This window comes from Haliotis rubra, unplaced genomic scaffold (assembly GCF_003918875.1).
Source record: "Haliotis rubra isolate DU_JTF1 unplaced genomic scaffold, ASM391887v1 Scf121, whole genome shotgun sequence".
Lineage (NCBI taxonomy): Eukaryota > Metazoa > Mollusca > Gastropoda > Lepetellida > Haliotidae > Haliotis > Haliotis rubra.
Genome location: NW_025765126.1, coordinates 1,723,057 through 1,744,207, shown reverse-complemented (window position 1 = coordinate 1,744,207; position 21,151 = coordinate 1,723,057). Strand labels below are relative to the sequence as shown.

The 21,151-nt window shown below is 39.5% G+C and overlaps 1 protein-coding gene across 3 annotated transcripts in view; it reads right to left on the bottom strand.

Annotated features, from left to right (window-relative positions):
- Positions 1 to 16,476: 16,476 nt before the first annotated feature.
- Positions 16,477 to 21,151, bottom strand: part of LOC124265115 (protocadherin beta-3-like) — a 62,100-nt gene continuing 57,425 nt past the window's right edge. For all 3 annotated transcript variants that reach the window (XM_046699924.1, XM_046699917.1, XM_046699911.1), the window contains exon 4: positions 16,477 to 19,948. In XM_046699924.1, coding sequence (XP_046555880.1) covers positions 19,455 to 19,948 — 494 coding nt within the window. In that variant the 3' untranslated portion in view covers positions 16,477 to 19,454. The remainder of the gene's footprint in view (positions 19,949 to 21,151) is intronic.

Sequence of the window (21,151 nt, the reverse complement as noted above, 5' to 3'; positions counted from 1 at the left end):
CCAAAACGACTAGATAACCATGCAATAAGGGTCTCAGAACAAACAGATGATGACCTTTCTAACATTTGCCCTGATCGCTTTCATGAAACAACAGAGGCCCGTGAATGGCAAAACACAACGTCAGATGCAGAGGCTTTCCTAAACATCACTCTACACCGAATGGGTTTAATCTGTAAACATCAAGTTCGACATTAAGCCTACTGGGACAATCATTTGGATTGCTTCTTCGCTTTTAAGTGTAATTAAATAAACGTATTGATTCGTAATATTTCATTAAGTTTGACAGCCAACAAAAGTGTACATATTAGATTATAACCCCTCGGGTGAAAGGTCATCTCTTGGCCATTGAATAAGAGCTGCCAGATTTCACACGAATGGCTCCCACGAGGAACACCGAATTCTTCACATGAAGGTTTTCCGGAATCTCAGCTCTCGACACAATTATACGTGTCAATTCTCAGGAATGATCCGGCAAAGTGAAAAATGGCTCGGCAAACGTTTTAAAAGGAAAGTTCTGTTTTCCAGTTGCTAGATACAACTATTTGTCCGTGGATTAAATGACGAGTTTATTTCACAGATGTAGTGAGTGATAAAGGATGCCAAATTTGATTAAGATTTGATAGGTCCCCTTTCAAATGCTGAAACGATTCGCTCCGCTCTGTGCAAGTCGGTCTGCAGTACAATGTTTCGGTAAATTTAATTACAATTTACAACCGTGTGTTGCTTTAAAAGGGGCTTATGGTGTGCCTTGATCTTAGTTCACAGTACTGGCTAGGTTTAATGCCGGACAGACTGTCGCTGTTTCCCTTTGTATCGAATGGGTGTATGGTGTTTCTTAAAAGGATCATTAACCAACATATTAAAGTCTTCATTCCATCAGATAGGACATGTCCCCGGGGTATTAGTGCCAAGTATCTGTGCTCATTACGGACTGCAGTCAAACTGCAAAACAAACATAATATGTGTTACTTAGAGAACATCGTGTATTTTCAGACTGTATTGAAATTCGAACAAAAAAAATAGATCGAAGTTGTTCTTGTACATATTGATCAAAGTTGATATTTACGGAACGTGGTATCCATTCGCCAACTGAATATAACTTTTTATAAATTGATTTCGAAGAACGATACATATTACGAAAAGTATCTCAATAAGGTGGACTTGAATACGTCCAAAATTCACATGAAAAGATCCAAATTGCAACCCACATTCCCCAATTCAAAACAAAATATGTTTGTTTAATTGCTTTTTACACCTTTCTTGCATTTGTATGGCAGAACTGGCATACGTCTTCACGCCTGTGGGTTTAAGATAGGGTGTGCATGGGCTGAGAAGTATCATTGGCCACGTGGATACGGGATGTCGTGACAGTAGGTATTGTCAGCAAGTTATGTTATAAACTTATCATTACTTTCACATAAAACAATCTGTATGCCATCAGTTAGCAAGGAAAATTGTCCATATTTCAGACGTTGAAAATAACGTAGATGACATAATTCAATATATTTCAAAATATTCATTATATTTTCAACCGTGAATAGTAAAGGAATGGTTGGAGTTGTTTCAGAAATGTTTTTAATTTCCCCAAAAGCTGTACCAAAGGTTAGAAAATATTAACCGAATTAAAGATATTTCAAGATGCCTGATTTGATTTCAAATTAATTTTAGAAAACCTATTTAACAGGTTAGAATTTGGTCCCTTCCGAAACATGTCTTAATGCAGATATAATTATATGATATTATGATTCACACAAGTTTTCACAAGCAAATAAAATATAATAAGGTTTGTATTTCTTGATGTCCATTTAGCAACTGCACGATTTCCAATTAATTTGGAGTAGTTGTGTTTCATTTCGTCCACATATGGGCACGGAAGGGTGATCTGTTGTTGTGGAGTATGTTGAAATAAGAGAAGTTGTTAATACCCAGAGGAACTGCGTAAAAGGGGGCATGCTAAATCTTTGACCTTCGATTAAATCCTCCATTCGCATCATTTGTGTACCAACTTCATCAAGAATCGACACCTAATAGTGTACCATTAGATGCTGAAACAATATCATACAGATACGCAGATACACAGAGAGCAGATATGGAGGGAATTAGATAACAAGGGACTTAGCGATGCTAATGAGGTTGAAATAACAACAGATGAGCATAAGGTCTGCGTTGTATAAATCCCAGACAAATGGGTGGCAGAACCAATCCAGCTCTCCGTTTGAATCTCTCAATGTAATATGGTTACATACTACATAATATGGCTGAATACTTGTGCTTGTGGAACGTCACAATAACAGAAGCATTCGATTGCAAGAGGAACAGGCGTTAAATCATGAACAGTCATGATGTGTGTACCTTTGATAGCAACCCTTTCTGATAACATGTGAGTCATTAGTTCTGTGTTGGTACAGTTCACACCAACGTTTACTCACCAATCAACCCTGTCTTAAACACCCAAGCAGGTACCTAGCAGTTGCCATCACGTGCATTGCAGTGGTGGTAAATCAAACAATTTCAAACTCTTCAACGTAAAAGGTTCTTTCATTCAATGTCATTATTTTATCAAAAAGGCAACCAAACCCTACCACACCCATAGAAAACCTCTGAATTCGCCATGATGAATTCATGTATTGGTAGAAAATAGTAATGGTCCAAGTGTTCGGGAAATGGTGAGCGCATACTGTCTATTTCTGCCATCCATCAGAAACACGTGCAAAGGCAAGTCAATTTGTTACCTGAAACAATCGGGAACGTGTGGCATAAATAGATATTATTACACGAGCAAGTGTGCCATACGACTTATACGAAACGAGAGCGAAATTTTGTACGAGTTTCGTATAAGTCGTGTGGCACACTTGCAAGTGTAATAATTTCTTTATTATCCATTTTATTCATGTACATTTTCAGTAAAACACGGTAAGTAATTTCTTTATTATCCATTTTATTCATGTGCATGACGTCACAGACGACGAAACACAGAAACCATGGTTGCTAGGCAAAAGTGATATGTACACATGTGCACATATGATATTTGTGACTCTGGTTATGTTTCGACATATGGATAATAAGTCAAAATAGGCTGCTGCATCGGACTGTTTTCTATCACTGATGTGTCAAACTGGGAAATGTCCTCCACTTGTCTACCATAAACGTTTTGAGAGCTTTACTCAGGCCTTGAATAGATCATACAAGTTATAGCCCTGAATCGTTGGGCACTTTTTTGAATAAACTTTAACATATAAGAGTATGTTCGATTTTACCGCAAAAGTTGTGACATACCGAATGGCTTCGGTTGCAATCTACCGCTGGACATAAAGGGTTTTCTATGGGGAAGCTGAGGTCACCCTCCTTATCATATATATTGTGCAGTATGTATGTGTTTTGATACACGGAATATTTATGCACAACTATGGGCGATGAGCATTCATAACAACTTTATTTCGCATGTGCTGTATATGTTTTGCATGATATAAAACTATTCTGGCAAGACTTCTGTTTTTTTAACCTGAGTACATGTTGTATATTCAAAGATCTAACATACAGTTTAATCGCCTCAGTGATTCTTTCCGTCATGTATGATCTGGTACATACAACTCACAAGACGTTAAGCAATACCCTATTGTTCATATGACCACAGGTAATGAGTTACGCGTTGACAGATTACATATGGTCATGTACGTGTTTTGCACGTGTTTACTTCTTTTACAATAGATTATAACGTGGAGGTACCGAATCACCTACTTAACAGACAGGCACACAAGATAACATGTTATTACCTTGTTATTACATTGCGCTTGTTTCGATGTTCGGATATTGGAGAAAATGATTAGCTACCTGTGCAGATATTGATAACAGCGGGTTGTTGCCATGGCAAACAGTAACGTTTTGCAGGATGTTCCTAACGCGTTACATGTCTAATTCCTTTATACTAGTCACGTACTCTATACTCGTGAGCACGCCACCATTCCCAAACCAACCAAGTTGCCACGCAAAATGGCGTGTGCTTACATAGGTCACCGAAACATGTCCGACGATCAAAGAGGGAGCCAATTCTTTGAGAGAAGAAAAAGATGCATATGTTTGTTTGTGTGTTTGTTATTGTTTAGCGACGCAAACGGCATTATTCTTGTCATCAGACGTTGGCACTCATTTCCGTGAACATCGCTGAGACATATGAGCTTCCTGTTCGATGTTGCTATAGTCTGTTTGCAGTGAAAACGTACCGATGAATTTCGCTTTAAACGAAAAAGTAAATAAAATAAAGTGAAATTAAGATTGCGAATCCTCTTACTTTTACCTTGCCAATTGAACATTTAAATCTCAGAATATTTTTCATCTTAGGATAAAAGTTGTTCAACAAACGATGATAGATTCAAATCGCTATTATTGGTTTGTATTACAAGGGGGTAAGTGTAGTAGTTGGAACAGTGAAACAAATGCACGTGCGGTACTGATGAGCGTTAACTTAGACCAACTATACTTGTTCTAGGTGTTTCATCTAATGTGAATACCCACTTGTAATACAAACCAATAATAGCAGTTTGAAACCATGATCGTTTGTTAAACAACTTTATCCTAAGCTGAATAAAATTCTGAGATTTAAATGTTCAATTGGCAAGATAAAATTATGAGGATTCGCAATCTTATTTTCACTTTATTCGATTTACTCTTTTGTTTAGAGAAATTCATCAGTACGTTTTCACTGCAAACAGACTATAAGTTCACGTCTACTCTGTCTGAAATCAGATACATTACTTATCCACAACCCGTGCTCACAGTAGGCCATGTGTAAGACTGACTTACCGAGCCACTGAACAAAAGGGACTCAATATAGGATTTGATACCTTTAATACCTTCAGTACTCCCGAGACAGCTTTGTTGATACTCCGTGCACCGTTCCATTGGTCTCCGACTTCTAAATAATAGCCTTAATCATTTCGAGGTCATTAAACCAATCCGTATAACTTCCAGCACACAAAGGACATCTCTCCTCCCATATCTGATTTAATTCCATTTATTTCCAATATGGCAAACATCGATGTTTTAAGCATATTATAATTCCATTAAATTCTACAACGACCTCTGTGGGAGTTATCCAAGATATTAATCATCGATGACAGTTCACGTCTCCAGTCTTGTGCTCTTTGATCCGCACCAATCATGTATAAAGAGCCCTGCTAAGGAGGTTATTTTGCACATCACCTACCTTGCAACTAATGGTTCATGGAAGGAAACTTGATAAGATGAGAAGAAGAAAGCCGAAAGCGGAATCCGTCATTGAACAGTGCGACGGCCTGAAAATTCGGGGATATCATTCTTTCCTGATGTTTAACGCTAGGGAGGTGTTAAAATATTGCATTACAAATTACGCTCTTTGAAATGGAAGCTTTGCTGGTTTTTTGGTCACCATACACGACTTTCGATATTGATTTGGGAATGTCGTATTGTGTTGTGCCACTGTTGAGCAATGGAAATCCTCGCAGAGTTTACGTGCAAATGCTGTTTATTAGCTGATATTTCCAAAGCCATCAGAGCCATTGTTTCTAGATGGCTTCTAAAAAGGCCAGACTTTATACTTCAGTGAGCATCTGTCCAAAATTGAAGCCGGTATGATAATGTCCTGAAAATGAAACCGGCAACAAACTGATTCCTGACACATTAAAAGTTAAACACTGCCTCCTACGCTATACTTCGGGTTTGTTGATGTGGAGAGACGATCGCTGTCATAAATATGAACGTGTAGTCCATCACTTTGCGGGTGTCTCACGGTAGAGGGTTTAAATCTTACCCTCTGTCAACATCTGCGACTGTCCAGGGTATTATGTCTCCATACTCTTTGGATACTCTGGACCCAAAGCTTCGTTTCGGAAGTGAAGTCAAGGAATTTGTTCAACTATGACTGAATTATCTCATGTATATTTTGATTGGACAGCAATTTCTAGCTTATTCGAATCTGAACGAGGTTATACCTGCGACCTGGTCCAGGTTATTTATCGTAATGCGATAGATGATTTGAGACTGTGTCAATAGAGACAAAACGGAAGTTGAGTGAGTGAATGAGTTTATAAAGCATAGTCGTGGTATCGAATAGGCCCAGTCACTCCTCTGTCCCGGTATCTGGTTAACACAGAAATGTATGACTGCTCAAAGTAATCCCCAAAGACCTGAGTGAGTGAGTGAGTGAGTTAAAATGTAAAGTCACATCGGCAATATTTCAGCCATATCGTGACTAAAACAAGTGTTTAACTTCATCATAAATACATAAATTACAGCCAGTCAACGAAGGACAGTAAAACCAACTGGAATACCAAAGACACAAAAACTAAAACTAGTATCGTATCTATCTCTAAAACCGGGTAACACATGCTTGTCGTAAGAGACGACTAACAGGATCGGGTGGTCAGGCTCGCTGACTTGGTTGACACATGGCATCGGTTCCCAGTTGCGCAGATCGATGCTCATGCTGTTGACCAATGGATTATCTGGACCAGACTCAATTATTTACAGACCGCCGCCATATAGATGGAATACTGGTAAACTCACTCACTCTAAAACTGGATTTCAAATAAGGACAATGCAATAATTATAAAAACGGGCTGGAGATCGCCAGCAACCGAAGGTAGATCACCATACTAGGGACCATGGGGACACAAAGGCCTGAAGTAAGGGAGTATGTTACGTATATTACGTTCTTTCAACAGTATGGCAGTCATTCCACGTCCTGTCAGCATGATGTAGGGTAAGAATGAATAAATGAATATTGTCTTACGCCGCTTCAGCAATTGTGCAGCTATTCGCGGCTGGTTGGAGACGAGGTAATTGACCTATTTCAACATCAAGGTGAAATCCACGCGAATGGGTATGTAAGACTGATCCAGACCAGTTGCGGTTGCCAGTTATTGCCAAAGTACTGATTCATTCAACACCTACAATAACCACTAAAATGAAGAAGTTTAGTTTACAACAGAACTCTTTGATCTCTGACAATCAATTCAAATTATTGTAACATTTTATGCAATTTATCTTTTGAAATAAAAACGTAAATTCGCTGCAATATTTTAGAAAAGTGAGTTTCCAGACAATTATCACTTCGCAATACCCAGGGATTGAGATGTCAATGTACAGGTGTTAAAAACAACAGTCTGTGATGTACAACGTTTTGAACTGTCCCATGAACTTTCCTCTGCAAACATGACGTCCTCCCTGCCCACGTTTTCAACAGCGAAGCAAACCATCACTCTACTCCTAATCCGGGCCCCTAGAACAACATCTCCTGCTATAAACAAATCCTCCAGCAGCGTTCCAGCAGAGAACAACCAAGATACGTGAGAAGACGAGGCTTCAGTCGGGGCTGCCCGAGACCTAGCACAGAATGATAGCCTGAAACACGTATCTGTAATGACAAGCAGTCTTGAGAAAACAGTGACTACAGCCCTACAGTTGGTTGAGGTTAGAATTACATAAATACAAGCTCTGCCGTTTGATTTGTGGCTTCTGAAACATGAAAGGTCTTGCTTAAGGTTTTCTTGTGTCCGTTGTCTTAAACCAGAAAAGATTAACCTCATGAAATTGTTTTCAGGTAACGACTTCTTTTGGAAAGTTTCATAAGTGTGCATCCATTTAAATGCTAAAAAAATTGTTGTGCTTTTTTCTTTGTTTGATTGTTATTTAACGCTGCATCCAGTATTATTCCAGGTAAATAAAGGTGACCTGCATGGTGACCTGATGTGGCCCAGGACACTTGCAGAACTGTTGTGGGAGTGATCTCCTCCTTGCGGATCTGTTTTGTTTTGATGGGTTTGTTTTTCAGTAATTTAATTATTTTCTGCTCGAGAAGGAAAGAGTGAAAACAAGTGAGTTTGGTCAAGAAGTTGAAACTAATCTTCAGTAATATAGATCAACTATTATCATTTAATAATAATATAATAGCAATAGTCAACTTTCCTTTCATGTCGAACAATATTCCAATAGTTCCAGCCTTTAGAGTTGACATTTCACAACTTCTGAGATACGATCGAGCATGCCCTTTACTAGTATTTCAAAGTCCGTCATACGACTCTTCCTCAGAGCATGCTGAATCAAGGTTACATCATCCAAGGCCTCAGCAAAGTGTGTAATACGTCTTATGGCAGACATGAAAGTTCCCTCAAGTAAACTATACCACACGTCCCCATCATTGTCATTTTGTGGAGGTAAACGTTTCAACAAACCAGACTCCATTACATGAATGGCCGCATGTCACTGATCTGCAAACTGGAAAGCAGCGAACCAGACATATGGAGTGAGTTCGTATCGTTTTATCGCTGAGCTTTGAGACAAGTCTGTGTTGATCACAAGCAATGGGTTATTTTCATGGATTATTTTTAAGGGTCGTTTTCATCACAACACGCAATTTGTCTTAGGTGTCTGAGGTACATTGCGTCCACAATCTCTGGTCGTCTTGAGGCTTCAGCTATATTCCATGTTAATCTCATTGACTTCGTGATTTCATTGTTATATTTGTACATTTATCCTATTTCACTAGCTTCATCATTACATCGTTATTTTTTATTACTAATCCTATGTGGACAAGTATATTATTTATTGTATCTTTTGAGAATCCTTAACCGTGATATTATATTTGTAAAGTTCTGTATTTCTGAACTCCATTCCACATCACCATACACCATTGGCTTTGTTACATTGGTACATTCTCCTTGTGTTGTATTAACATAACATGATATGTATATAACCTCCATGTACTTATCCAGCACCTACCTCACTAAGGAGCAACAATTAGATCTGGAACGACGTGATAAAGAAGTAAGAAAAGTTGTTGTCCATAAAAGTGTCATGTATTTATGTTCTTCAAACTTTTGAATGTCTACATGTTCATCTACTGAAGAGATTGAATCGTTGATGCTATAAGTCAATGTTCAAATTATTTTCAGGTCCTTGAATGACATTTAGAAGTGATGCACATAAGTAAGAGTGTTTTATGTATGTCACGTCTTTATTATGAGGAATACAACGTTTCTGAGTATGCATTTAGTCCTTCATTAGGTGAATGAATGCTATGAGGCAAAGGGCATATATGTGTACTTGTAAGAACAACAAAAATAAAAAGACAGCATATATTTTTGGGGGGTTGGTAATGCTACGATATAGTGTTTTATATTTGTTTACGCATTCGTAGAATACAGGAAGACCCATTAAACCCTCAAGTGTATGAAAGTTTACTCTCCTGCAAATAAATGGGACAAGGACACACGCATGTGTTTATGTGTATCGAAAAGTGATGATGTCAGGTCTTCGCCAAAAGCGTGAGCGTATCCTGTCCAAAAGGTACAAAGGTATTGTTTACCTGAACAAAACAAAGGAAGATATGGTGTAAGCCAAAAAAGGGAAGTGCATCTGACATCATTTTTTAACATCGGACAACAAATTTTGAAACTTAAACCACAAGTAAACATTTTAAAAGCTCTATGACCTTCAATATGGTAACCTTGATCAAACAACATTCAAAATTAATGGTATAACGTTTTCGTAAATCTGTTATCATAAAGGGATTTACCTTGGATCCGTATATACTTTGTGTCATTTTGAAAAGCTGTCTTCTCGGGGTGTTGTGAATCTTCACCAATACGTTTTTAAAGGTGTGCGCCGAAGACCCGGGTTCGAATCCCCACATGGGCACAATGTTTGAAGCCCATTTCTGGTGTCCCCCGCCGTGATGTTGCTGGAATATTGCTAAAAGCGGCGTAAAACCAAACTCAGTCAGTTTAAAGGTGTGCAAACTTTTATTCATCAATCAAAACGTTTTGTGTGATCATATGAGTTGTATCCCTTCCTCTACTTAACTTTCCTATCTCTTCTCTCTATTCTTTCCTAATATGTATATAATTGAAAATGTATGTATGTAAATATTAGGGAGCGGGTATTTTAAGTTGGATTACTTGTCCCCAATCCCTTTCACATTTGTGAATAAAATATGTTTAAATCAATCAATCTTCACCAATTTCAGCTTGTAAACAAATGGTACACATCCCACCAGCTTGTAATTGTGATATGCCTTCTTGATGACGGTGGTCTCTAAATAATCTAATATGTTATATTGACCACTTTCTAAATGGCATAGTCACAATCTGATCCGGTCCTGAGATCAACTGTCCACAGAGTCGGTACTAGATGACTGTCAACTGTTAAGTGTCGTGGTAGGACCAGCGAAGATTATGTTCGGAGACAACTGTTGGTCAGAAAATACATGGAAACCCATGAGGTGAAGGATCGCCCACATTCTGGACGACCCAGGGTGACGTCAGATCGTGAAGACAGGGCATGAGTGAGGCTAACTGACAACCATTCGCCACAAAGCTGTTCCAAAGCATCCCTGGTTACAATTGCTCTTGAAGAACATTCTGGGATCACCTACTTAAGGACAGACGGGTACACCTCCATAAGGGCTACTGTCCTTTGTGTGTCTTCTCTGGCAGTCAAGACATGTCTTTACAGAAAGCATACAGCTTTACCAACGTACTCTATATATGTACATCACAGATGTGGTGGATATGGATATGGTATGCTACGCTTTGCTCCGCTGTGCCTGTGCTGTCCCCCACCCACCCCCACCCCTTGACAATTTATTAAATGACCATTGAAACTCCCGTGGAAACGAACTGTGCACTCCTCCTTCCCCCCTGGCACCCCATGCATTGTGTTTAGGGGTGGTGATAAAGAGAAATGGTGGTGCGTTCTGTCTTTGAAAAGTTTGTTAACGCTTGTTCCCCTACTTTTTTTAAGAGTATATATTGCATTGTACTGTATTGTACCTCAAAGTTAGGTAATGGCTGAAATATTGCCGATGTGACTTAAAAGTTTAACTCACTCACTCACTCACTAAAAGTAGGTAGCGCGTGGTCATTTACTATTGTGCTGCTGAGAGACGGTCCATAATTAGCGCATCCTGACCCAACCAAGGGAGTTTAGACCACTAAGCCACACGTGCTTTCTTAATGAAGCAGGTAAACCAACATCTCAAAAGTTAACCTGACCAACAGTTTTTGTTGATCATTAATAAATATACCGGCGATATCACTGTTGCCGGTGGACGGATGGAAATCGTTGGCAATATGATATGCATGTTGGACAAATACCAGTGCTCATTAAAGGGCCGATGCCTGCTTTTGGTTGGTTAAATTGTACAGAATCGATTTCCTGTCTTAACTATGAAATATACCGGTACATCTGAAAACCTAGAAATACCATTGAAACATTCCGTGGAAGCCTTGAGTAAAACTTTACAGATCAATACTCATTAGGAGGCGAAAGTGTTAGTGGTTTACAGCTCTGTGGGAAGTCCAGGTTATCCCACAGAGTTCTATTATCAAGCAATTTGAAACCCCAAGTGAAAGTACGCATTAAACATTTAATATACTTTAGCAACTCGAGCACACAAACATAAAATGACCTATCAAATTAAATGTAGCTTACCTGAATACAATACCATTTGTGTTGCCCCCTACACACAGTCACCAGTATCATGATGAATCATAGCTATTTCAAAAGTAAATAGAAGCTATCTCAAATGTTATTATTTGGTTAATCAGTCACACCTGTAATGAGGGAGTTCAACACAAATGAACTTTACAATCAAATTCATTAAAATCTATTAATAGTATTACCCTTATAGTATTTTTTTAATAAGGATTTTGAATATTATTGATGTCATAATGCTAATCCTGACGTCGTAATTCCGTTATGAGAGAGTGAGTGAGTTTACACACACTGTACCCATGTAAGGAATCGAACCCGGGTCTTTGGCGTGACGACCGAATGATTTAACCACTAGGCTACCCCACCGCCCCAATTCCGTTATGAAGGTTTTTCATATCTTTAATGAAATCATAAAGAAAGGCTGTGAGCTATGTTTAAACAGTTTCGTACTGTTTTCATATTGAGCAAACCCCGCCTATTTTATCATCTAGGACAGTTTTGATTTAATTAAATGGACAGGACTAACTACAAACATAGAACCTATATATAGTTCATGGGCCAAGGGATGTGTTAATCCGAGCTGTGTAGGTAAAGTCTTTACTTTCCCCCTCAACATAGTATCGCTCTATCGCTACGTGTTCAGGTGAGCTTCATGTTGATGACAGATGGATAATGTAGTTTGTTTTAATAAACTCCGTTGTTCGAGGATATAAAGTCGCCGGATCGATGCGATAAAGCCATCCCGCGGTACTGCGAGCGTTCTAATACATCGTGTTTGTGATTCGGTCCCTCCAAGCCCCGTCTAGAGTTATCGCGATCTGGTTACTCATTAAGAAACTGATCTTTGAAATATATCGACTTGGGAATACGATAAGAGTTTCTTAGTGTATATATCGAGACGCCTGAAACATATCACTTAGAAAATGAATATGTCAGTAAATGAAATTCTATGTAAAAGGGGCTGAATGATGAGCTAACTCGTCTCTGACATTTGCTAAAGTCGTAAACATTGCACTATTTTCACACACGTTGTAAGAAGAGCGGCGGCAAACGTGTCATATAGATGGGTTCAAATCCCTGATTCGCGCCGATTATGATGCATGGTCTCTCAGCACCATACTCGTGGTCGTGGTAGAAAGAAGTGTTCACGTCGAGCCCCTGCATGTCTTGAGCTTTGCTACAATTAATTATACTGACACAGTGAGTTGAAACTGCAAAGAAGCGTTTATCCATACTCACAAGAAACTTGAGATTGATCTGAGCGAACATTGTTTCCCACCTCAGTCAGCTTGTATATGACTGCAGACACTAGAGAACAAGAACATGCCACTGTGACTCATATTATGAGCAACGATCCGCCTTATGTTGACCTAAAGCGTACAGTGTGAGGTCAGTAAAGTAGCAAGGTGCATTACTGGTACCGTAAAGTGGCAAGGTGCATTACTGGTACCGTAAAGTGGCAAGGTGCATTACTGGTACCGTAAAGTGGCAAGGTGCATTACTGGTACCGTAAAGTGCAAGGTACATTACTGGTACCGTAAAGTGGCAAGGTGCATTACTGGTACCGTAAAGTGCCAAGGTGCATTACTGGTACCGTAAAGTGCCAAGATGTATTACTGGTACCGTAAAGTGCAATGTGTATTACTGGTACCGTAAAGTGCAAGGTGTATTACTGGTACCGTAAAGTGCAAGGTACATTACTGGTACCGTAAAGTGCAAGGTACATTACTGGTACCGTAAAGTGGCAAGGTGCATTACTGGTACCGTAAAGTGCCAAGGTGCATTACTGGTACCGTAAAGTGCCAAGGTGCATTACTGGTACCGTAAAGTGCCAAGGTGCATTACTGGTACCGTAAAGTGCCAAGGTGCATTACTGGTACCGTAAAGTGCCAAGGTGCATTACTGGTACAGTAAAGTGCCAAGGTGCAGTACTGGTACCGTAAAGTGCCAAGGTGCATTACTGGTACCGTAAAGTGTCAAGGTACATTACTGGAAAACAACGGCTGAATAGTGTGAACTCCTTTGACTGGACATATGGTAAGCGAAATGACATGATTGCACAAAAACTATGGTTTCGAACTCGCGGAAACGTTCGACGGTTCAAGAACTTAGTTAACAAGGCTTAACGGTATTCTTTCCCTTATTGGAAAATCATTGCTGCGGGCGGGAAAATGAGGTTGTGGTGTTATCGACGCATGTACTACCTGCTGTTTGTGCTGAGTAAGGTTAAGACCTTGTGCAGGATAACAGTATTCTTAATGACGAATTTGCCAAACATGCAATTGTGCCGCTGGTTATGTTTACGCATGGCTGTCAAAGAACTAGTCGTGCTGGCGTGCATGGCGTGTAATTTCAGAATGCCAAGGTTTTCGATTGTTCTTGGTGTTTGGTTTTGTCTTGTTTTTATTTTATTTTGGGGTTTTGTTTGTGATTTCTTTCAAAATAACAGCTTTCATTGCGTGTTCCACTCTAGTAACTTTATTATATCTAAAACAGTCAACATGTTTTATTATGAACTACAAACTATGCTGTTCGCCGAGCTCTTCAGTGTGGCGGTATGAGCAGCCTGGTGGAGTATCGTCATCTCAAGTAAACAAATAAACAACATGAATGATCAAAAGTCGGGTGTCTGCAGCGTTCGAAATTAACGCCGGTCCTTAGGCCTGAAGCCGACTGAAAACCACTCGGACCTACAGCTTTTGTTTTTCTGCAGGTTCTTATGGCCGACAGCTTTTTATCCCCAATAACTAAGAGTATTATTTCCATTTTAAAATATAGGGTCTACACATTCTGATCAGGACCCACAATTTTTATGGTTCTGGGCCCTTCCAGCTCTATTCAATCTTGATGCCATTTGAAACAACAACATCCTGTTTTCAATTTAAGGCCGTGTCTCTCCTTCACCGGTTATGTGTTTTGTCTCTTAATTTGGCAATTCCGATCAACCTTGATGAAATGAAATATCAAATATTTTGTTACTTTCAATAACAGAACATTTACTTGAGTCTGCACGAAGTACCATTGTAACTGTAATATATATCTATATATTTTATAATAGAGCCTTCTAGCAGCAGACATAGATTTGACCCTGAAGACAGGCTATAAGAATTCTCAACACCTACACAGATTGTCTAGAACTAAACTGACTAATATCGTTTACACAGACGGTTGGCAAGGCCTGAATGAACATTTGGTTACCACACACTCCCGGCCACGACATAGCTGGCTAATGAATTGTAAAGAGCACTCGGCACGGTCCATGTCAGAGATGTAAACCACTTGTGTACGAAATAAGCCCGGAGTACCCGCTTCCCGATACATTAGAACGATATGTTGCCTGGTAATCTAATGGTGCGAAAGAATGATGGAGACAATCGTTTTTCGTAAAGTGCTGTAACTGTCTGGAGTACAACGCCGCTACCACGAACTGTCGTGAGTTCGGGAGAGAGATTTAGAAATCAAATATAACCAGTTGCCAGACCAACATAACAAAATCACGAACCAATAAAAGTATTGTATCGTTTTCCACTGAGGATTAAGGAGAGACATTCATTTGAAAAGTGTTTTTGAATAAAACAATGGTGACTAGTGACTAAAGGTAAATTAAATTTTGATAAGAGTGAGTTGGTTAGGTTGAACTCCGTTTCGGGGGGCTCAGACAAACTAAACACAGATCTCAATACCAGTTTGCCTGGACCATCCAGTCAGAGAAACGCCACTAATCCGAAACCATCAAATGGGAGATAATCCGGATTAACAGATGTCCTGATGAACTAATGGCTAGCACAACGTTAACATTGTACAAGGAACTTCCTAATAGTAATACTCCTCGAGAACAGTGAATCGGATAAAAGAGTGGAGACTAATGTTGAATGGGTTAGATTGCTGACGTTAGGTGCTGGCGATTAGGTGCCTGACTCTTAGAGTGCGGGTTCGAATCCCGGATGGGACTCAACCGAACAATAGTACTAGACTCTGTACTTTACTTAGAAAGTATAATCCCAAATATAACATATGTTACATTTGACCACTTTCTAAATGGCATTATGTATTCATTGTATAGATCTGGATTAAAACTAATCAATGATTAAATTCCAGGATGGATTGTACAATTATCTGGAGACAGTACACGCTCGGAAGAAGATTACCAAGTCACTGTACACACAGTAAATAGTGAACTAGTATTAACGTGGGCGTCAGTTACAACTGATGCTCTTAAACACAGACCTTCGACACTCTCAACACGGGTCGCAACATCACCTATAAATGATAAGTGCATTAGAAGGGTTCTGCGCTGTCCAGTATCTCCATATCCCAATAAATACCTCCACACTGCGCCAGAAAATTCCAACATGTTCACACAAAGTCACACTACAACAACCTCATCGTGATATGAAGTAATGCCAGAGAACGGAGAGTCCATATTACATATCAACAGTGAAATATGTCATAACCTGTTAATATTGGACTTTATTTACATTATTTTGAGGTTAATTCTCATTTTTGTAAGTAGCCCATGTGGCCAGAAGAAACAAAGCTCGGTCAGCAGCAATGAAGGTATTACTGATGAACATCTACCTCGAGGCCTGTTTTGTAGCATTACAATGACACCAGGTGGTCACTAATAACTAAACAGTGACGACATTTCTTATAAGGAATAATGTTAGATATGTTAATGTAACTAATATCTACCAAGATGCTTCAGATAGACATTTATTCTGACACCCGGTGTGGACAAAGTATCAATGGTGTCATCAGACATCCATCATGTTTGCTATCTTCTTGGAGGCATACACGTGTTCAGCATTGCCATGGCAACACAGTCTAGAGTAGCCTGCTATTTTGGAAGCAACCCTTACATCAGTCTTCTGAATACCCAATGATGTTGACCTTTGTGAAGACATTGGCTGTCCGATCTCCACCGACCTCTTGTATCAGGGTATGTACAGAGACATTCTGGATGTTCAATATTCCAGAATATGACATGAAAAACACAAAAAAAACGTCTTTTATAGAGATGAAATGTTTATTAAGGCAAGAATACTGTCGGGGCTGGTCAGCAATAGAGTCACATCAAGAGTCACACAGAGTCACATCGAGAGTCACACAGAGCGATCGCGGTGTTGTAGCAGGGAAAACAAATATTGTGCATATTCCACCTCCTCGTCCTCCTACGGGTGCCTAGTGGGAAATGTACCAGCCAGTTGTGCTGACGAAACGGTTTCATAAGGTTAGTTGTTATAGTTAATGCTATCATCTGTTGTACTGGAGACCTGGGTTCGACCTCTCCCACCCCCTACACACATTCCTCACTCGGTATATACATTACTCCCAAGTGGTTAGCCCAGTAGTCCATGTGTTTGCCGATGTCAGTACATTGGTGTAATATGTTAACTCATATCGTTGAAATACTGGCAGGGCGTGGAACAGTACCTCGGCATACTCACAAAGTCACTCCTGCATGCACTAAGTGTACAACTTGTAGAGCCATACAGTCATACAGCTGGCCCAAGCGCCACATCTGCGCAGAGTTGCCTCCCTTGTGCACGCTCAAATCCTATGACTCGGGTTTTCTGGTTTCAAGACTCACAGATTTTCACCAAACTGGTTAGCGTCTGTGGCCTGCATCAAATCGTGCTGACACGCAATGGTACATTGTTCCAGGTGACTTTAACCCCATCTCACTCTGGGTTACTGAGGGTCGAACATTCCCTGATTTACTGATAAAAGTCAAACCTATATTCAACTGTAAGTACATGATATGAAACTATCGCTAGAATAAGCCAATATATCAATTAAGGACAAAACAATATTACATGTATGTTTGCATTTTCAACATGGCATTTCTAGACGCCATCTTTAAAATATTGTCAGAAACTAGGGTGTGGTGAAAACGTTTGGCATATTACAAAAATGGATGGGTTTAGTTCCGTCAGCCTATAACTACCGAGTGTATGATTCAAATCATTATCCGAGGTACAGGAATTCGTCAGTATACGTCCCCAGTCGGCCATTTCCGTAAACTGAAAGAAACTTACACCCAGTCGATCGATGAGAGGCACCAAAACACGACAAAGCAATCTGAATGCATGTTAAACTACAAGTGCTTAAGTAATAGAATCCCTTCTTTTTTAACTAAATATACCCAAGTGGCAGCTACACGGCCTGTGACACAAAATGGCCAGAATTTGTTTTAAAATCCCTGTGCTATTAATAAAATTTTATCGGCGATAATTATCTTCATACCATTTTGCGCTGAGACGAATCCGAGCACAATTATCACAAGAAGGGTTCACGTCGATATTCGGATTGTCCCGGAATGAAACGACTGGTCACGAATGAACCCTGCGGGTGACATGAAAACTAGGGCGTTGTTGTTCAATAGGAAACGAAAGAAGTGGAAGTTGCACTAAACATTTCTTAACCCTAGCTACAACAACCCAGCGGGTGTGAGGACGGAGAGAGAAACATGGAGGCGTTGAGAAATGTACATCACTGAAATACGATTACACAATTCCTCATTAAAAGAAGCCTTACAATCGATACATTGATTATACAAACCATTAAAGAATATCGTGTTCTTTAAGGTAAGAATGGCTCTCCACTCTCCATTAAGTGGTTTGGGAATGTGTCGTGGTGTTATAGAGAAAGAAATCAATGTTGTTATAACGAGGTATGTATTGCAGTTGAAAGATACAAGTTATAACGACGGGTGTATTGCGATGAAAGATATATCTGTCAATCAACCAGAAACTGAATGTTGAAACGTTCTGCCGACAATTCGGGATAATATTATAATAACAATAACAATAGTATCTCACCAAGCATATCGACCGGCAAATAATTGTTCTAACAATGAAATTAATTATATATTACATTGATCACAAATCATAAACAATTTCATTGATCACGTCTAATTAGTGATTCAGTATTTTCATTGTCACATGTCACACTTCACTGATCAGACAAGTCGAAAGCTGGGGAGGGACATTTTATATACAACACAACGAGGATTCCAATTTAGCAACACATTTCGGAGATTGTCATTAAACGGGGTTACGAAGCTGAGCGAAGTCCACACAGAAAAAGCACAGTGAAAAACAGTAGAAAAATATATTGTAGACTCACGGAGCAAAGATCTGTTCGTTTACTGGCACTTTGAGCGTGTGGTCACCGTACACGGCATGTATGAAATGTACAAAAGTAGATGCAACATTTGCCTTGTCACTTTTTAAATGCACAACGCATCTGAACATGTCGATTTAACTGAATGTACACCGTTATTTGACCCAAATACTGTATGTGACGCAGAATACCAGCACCATTGGTTTGCTGGGTTTCCTTGTTCTACATGCTGAACACAATTACATTGTATAACATATTCGTCAATTTCTTAAATTGAGACGTATGAGATGTGGAGCTGCGATTACTATTTGAATGAATATATTTCACTGATATTAATGTTTTAGAATATTACTCAGTGAAAAGAGGTATGTTTATATTAAACAACCAAGGAGGATAGAATCCTACCATTTCCAATCATACTGGATGAGTTTTTTATTCATACCATGACACGGAGTAGTATATTCGAATGTTGAATCTAACGCAGCGAGACAATTATCCTCAAAACACTTCCAGTGAACAAAACGACAATCTGAGCAAATATTTGGCATGAACGATATCCTGCATGAACGCTTATCGATCGCACGGCCGATCGCAACGTCACCAAAGTAACATGACATATTTATCACGCACCTCTTTTTCACATTAACGAAATAAATAATGCATAAAAAACATTTGTACAAACTTTTGCAAAATACGAACACATACATTTACATATACCAACAGGAATGAAATACGGTCATGCTGAATAAGCATGTATTGTTCATCGCAGTATTGAAACTGTTTATTAACAGTTAAGCCCTCATGACTTGTATATTGTCTTCACTTCGTTCAGGCACTGTCACTATTCACAGTAGTTATTGTCATCTTTCACAGAACACTTCTTCAAAGTCATCAGGGTTTAACGTGTAACTCCCTGACGTTGTCGTGTTATCGTCATCCTCAACACTTCGAGGGAGGCTATGGTAAGAGCCAAGATGCGAAAATCCGGATTGGTCGTGTTTCGTATAGTACTCCCCGTTACTGATGATAGGAACATTTGTTCTTCCGTTAAACTCCTTCGGAAACTTCCCGTGTTTTCCGTTTCCTTGATATCTCGGCCCGTTAGGTATACTGTCTGTACTGAATCTAACTTTTGGTTGATTTCTTTGGTTATTACGAAATGTAGGATCTTGAATGGAATGGATGTCTCGAAACGATGACGTTGGAGGTAACGATATTTTGTTGGCCGTATTTGAGTTGGAGAAGGTTGAGAGAGTGCGGGACTTCTCCGGCATGTCTTGCGGGGTGGACTGGGGAGAAAATTCCTCATTTTCGTCGATAGCAACCGAAAATATCTGATGACTGCCGCTAAATCCTGAAGTAAAGCAGAAACATTCAGTTTGAATATAATGTCTAATGTGGCAAAAAACGTAACAAAAAGAACAAATAGTCTTACTTAGTTTCAAAATGATTTTCGAAGGTACTAAACAACAAAATTTAACGTCAACGTAAACGTCAGATCAGCTGAAACAGTCAGTGAGGACTATTGTTGTCCTGATCAACCAAGTGCATGTGTATATGTGTTAAAACTACACAATAAATATAATGAATCTCATTCACACATGCATCTCGATATATCAAGCTTTCGTATTTATAAATCATGGGGCGGTGGAGTAGCCAAGTGGTTAAAGCGTTCGCTCGTCACTTCGAAGACCCGGGTTCGATTATCCACATGGGTACAATGTGTGAAGCCCATTTCTGGTGTTCCCCGCCGGGAAATAGCTGGAATATTGCTAAAAGCGGCGTAAAACCCAACTCACGCACTCACATAATATATACATAATTACCTCATGTGCTTCTCATACCCGTGTGCATCTGTCGTAATCGAAAGTAGAAATACATCTCCCGTACGTATCAATACATCTCCCGTACGTATCAATACATCTCGTGTACGTATCAATACATCTCGTGTACGTATCAATACATCTCCCGTACGTATCAATACATCTCCCGTACGTATCAATACATCTCCCGTACGTATCAATACATCTCCCGTACGTATCAATACATCTCCCGTACGTATCAATACATCTCCCGTACGTATCAATACATCTCGTGTACGTATCAATACATCTCGTGTACGTACATCATCTCGCATATGCATTTTCAAACACGTGTTCACTCCACTATAGCAGAATCATCTCATTCACGTGTAGATCGCACTAGCACACATATCATGCAAGTGACCATCTCACTAGAACACATATCTCATTCACGTGTACATCTCACTAACACACACATATCATTCACGTGTACAACTAATCTCACTCACTCGTACACGATCAATACGTCTCAGAAGTAATACATTCATCATTTGATCTCGGCTTTGTTATAGATAAGTAACGTGGAAGGTTCCAGTCTTGCAGATAATGTCATCTGCAATGTCCAATTGCTCCCAGAGTATACGTCCTAATGTCTCCTGTGATAGATGACTGAATAGGAGATACATCAGGTATCTAGGCAACAACCGATCAGTAGAAACGATCGATCAACGGAACCACAAGCCGACATTTCGTAT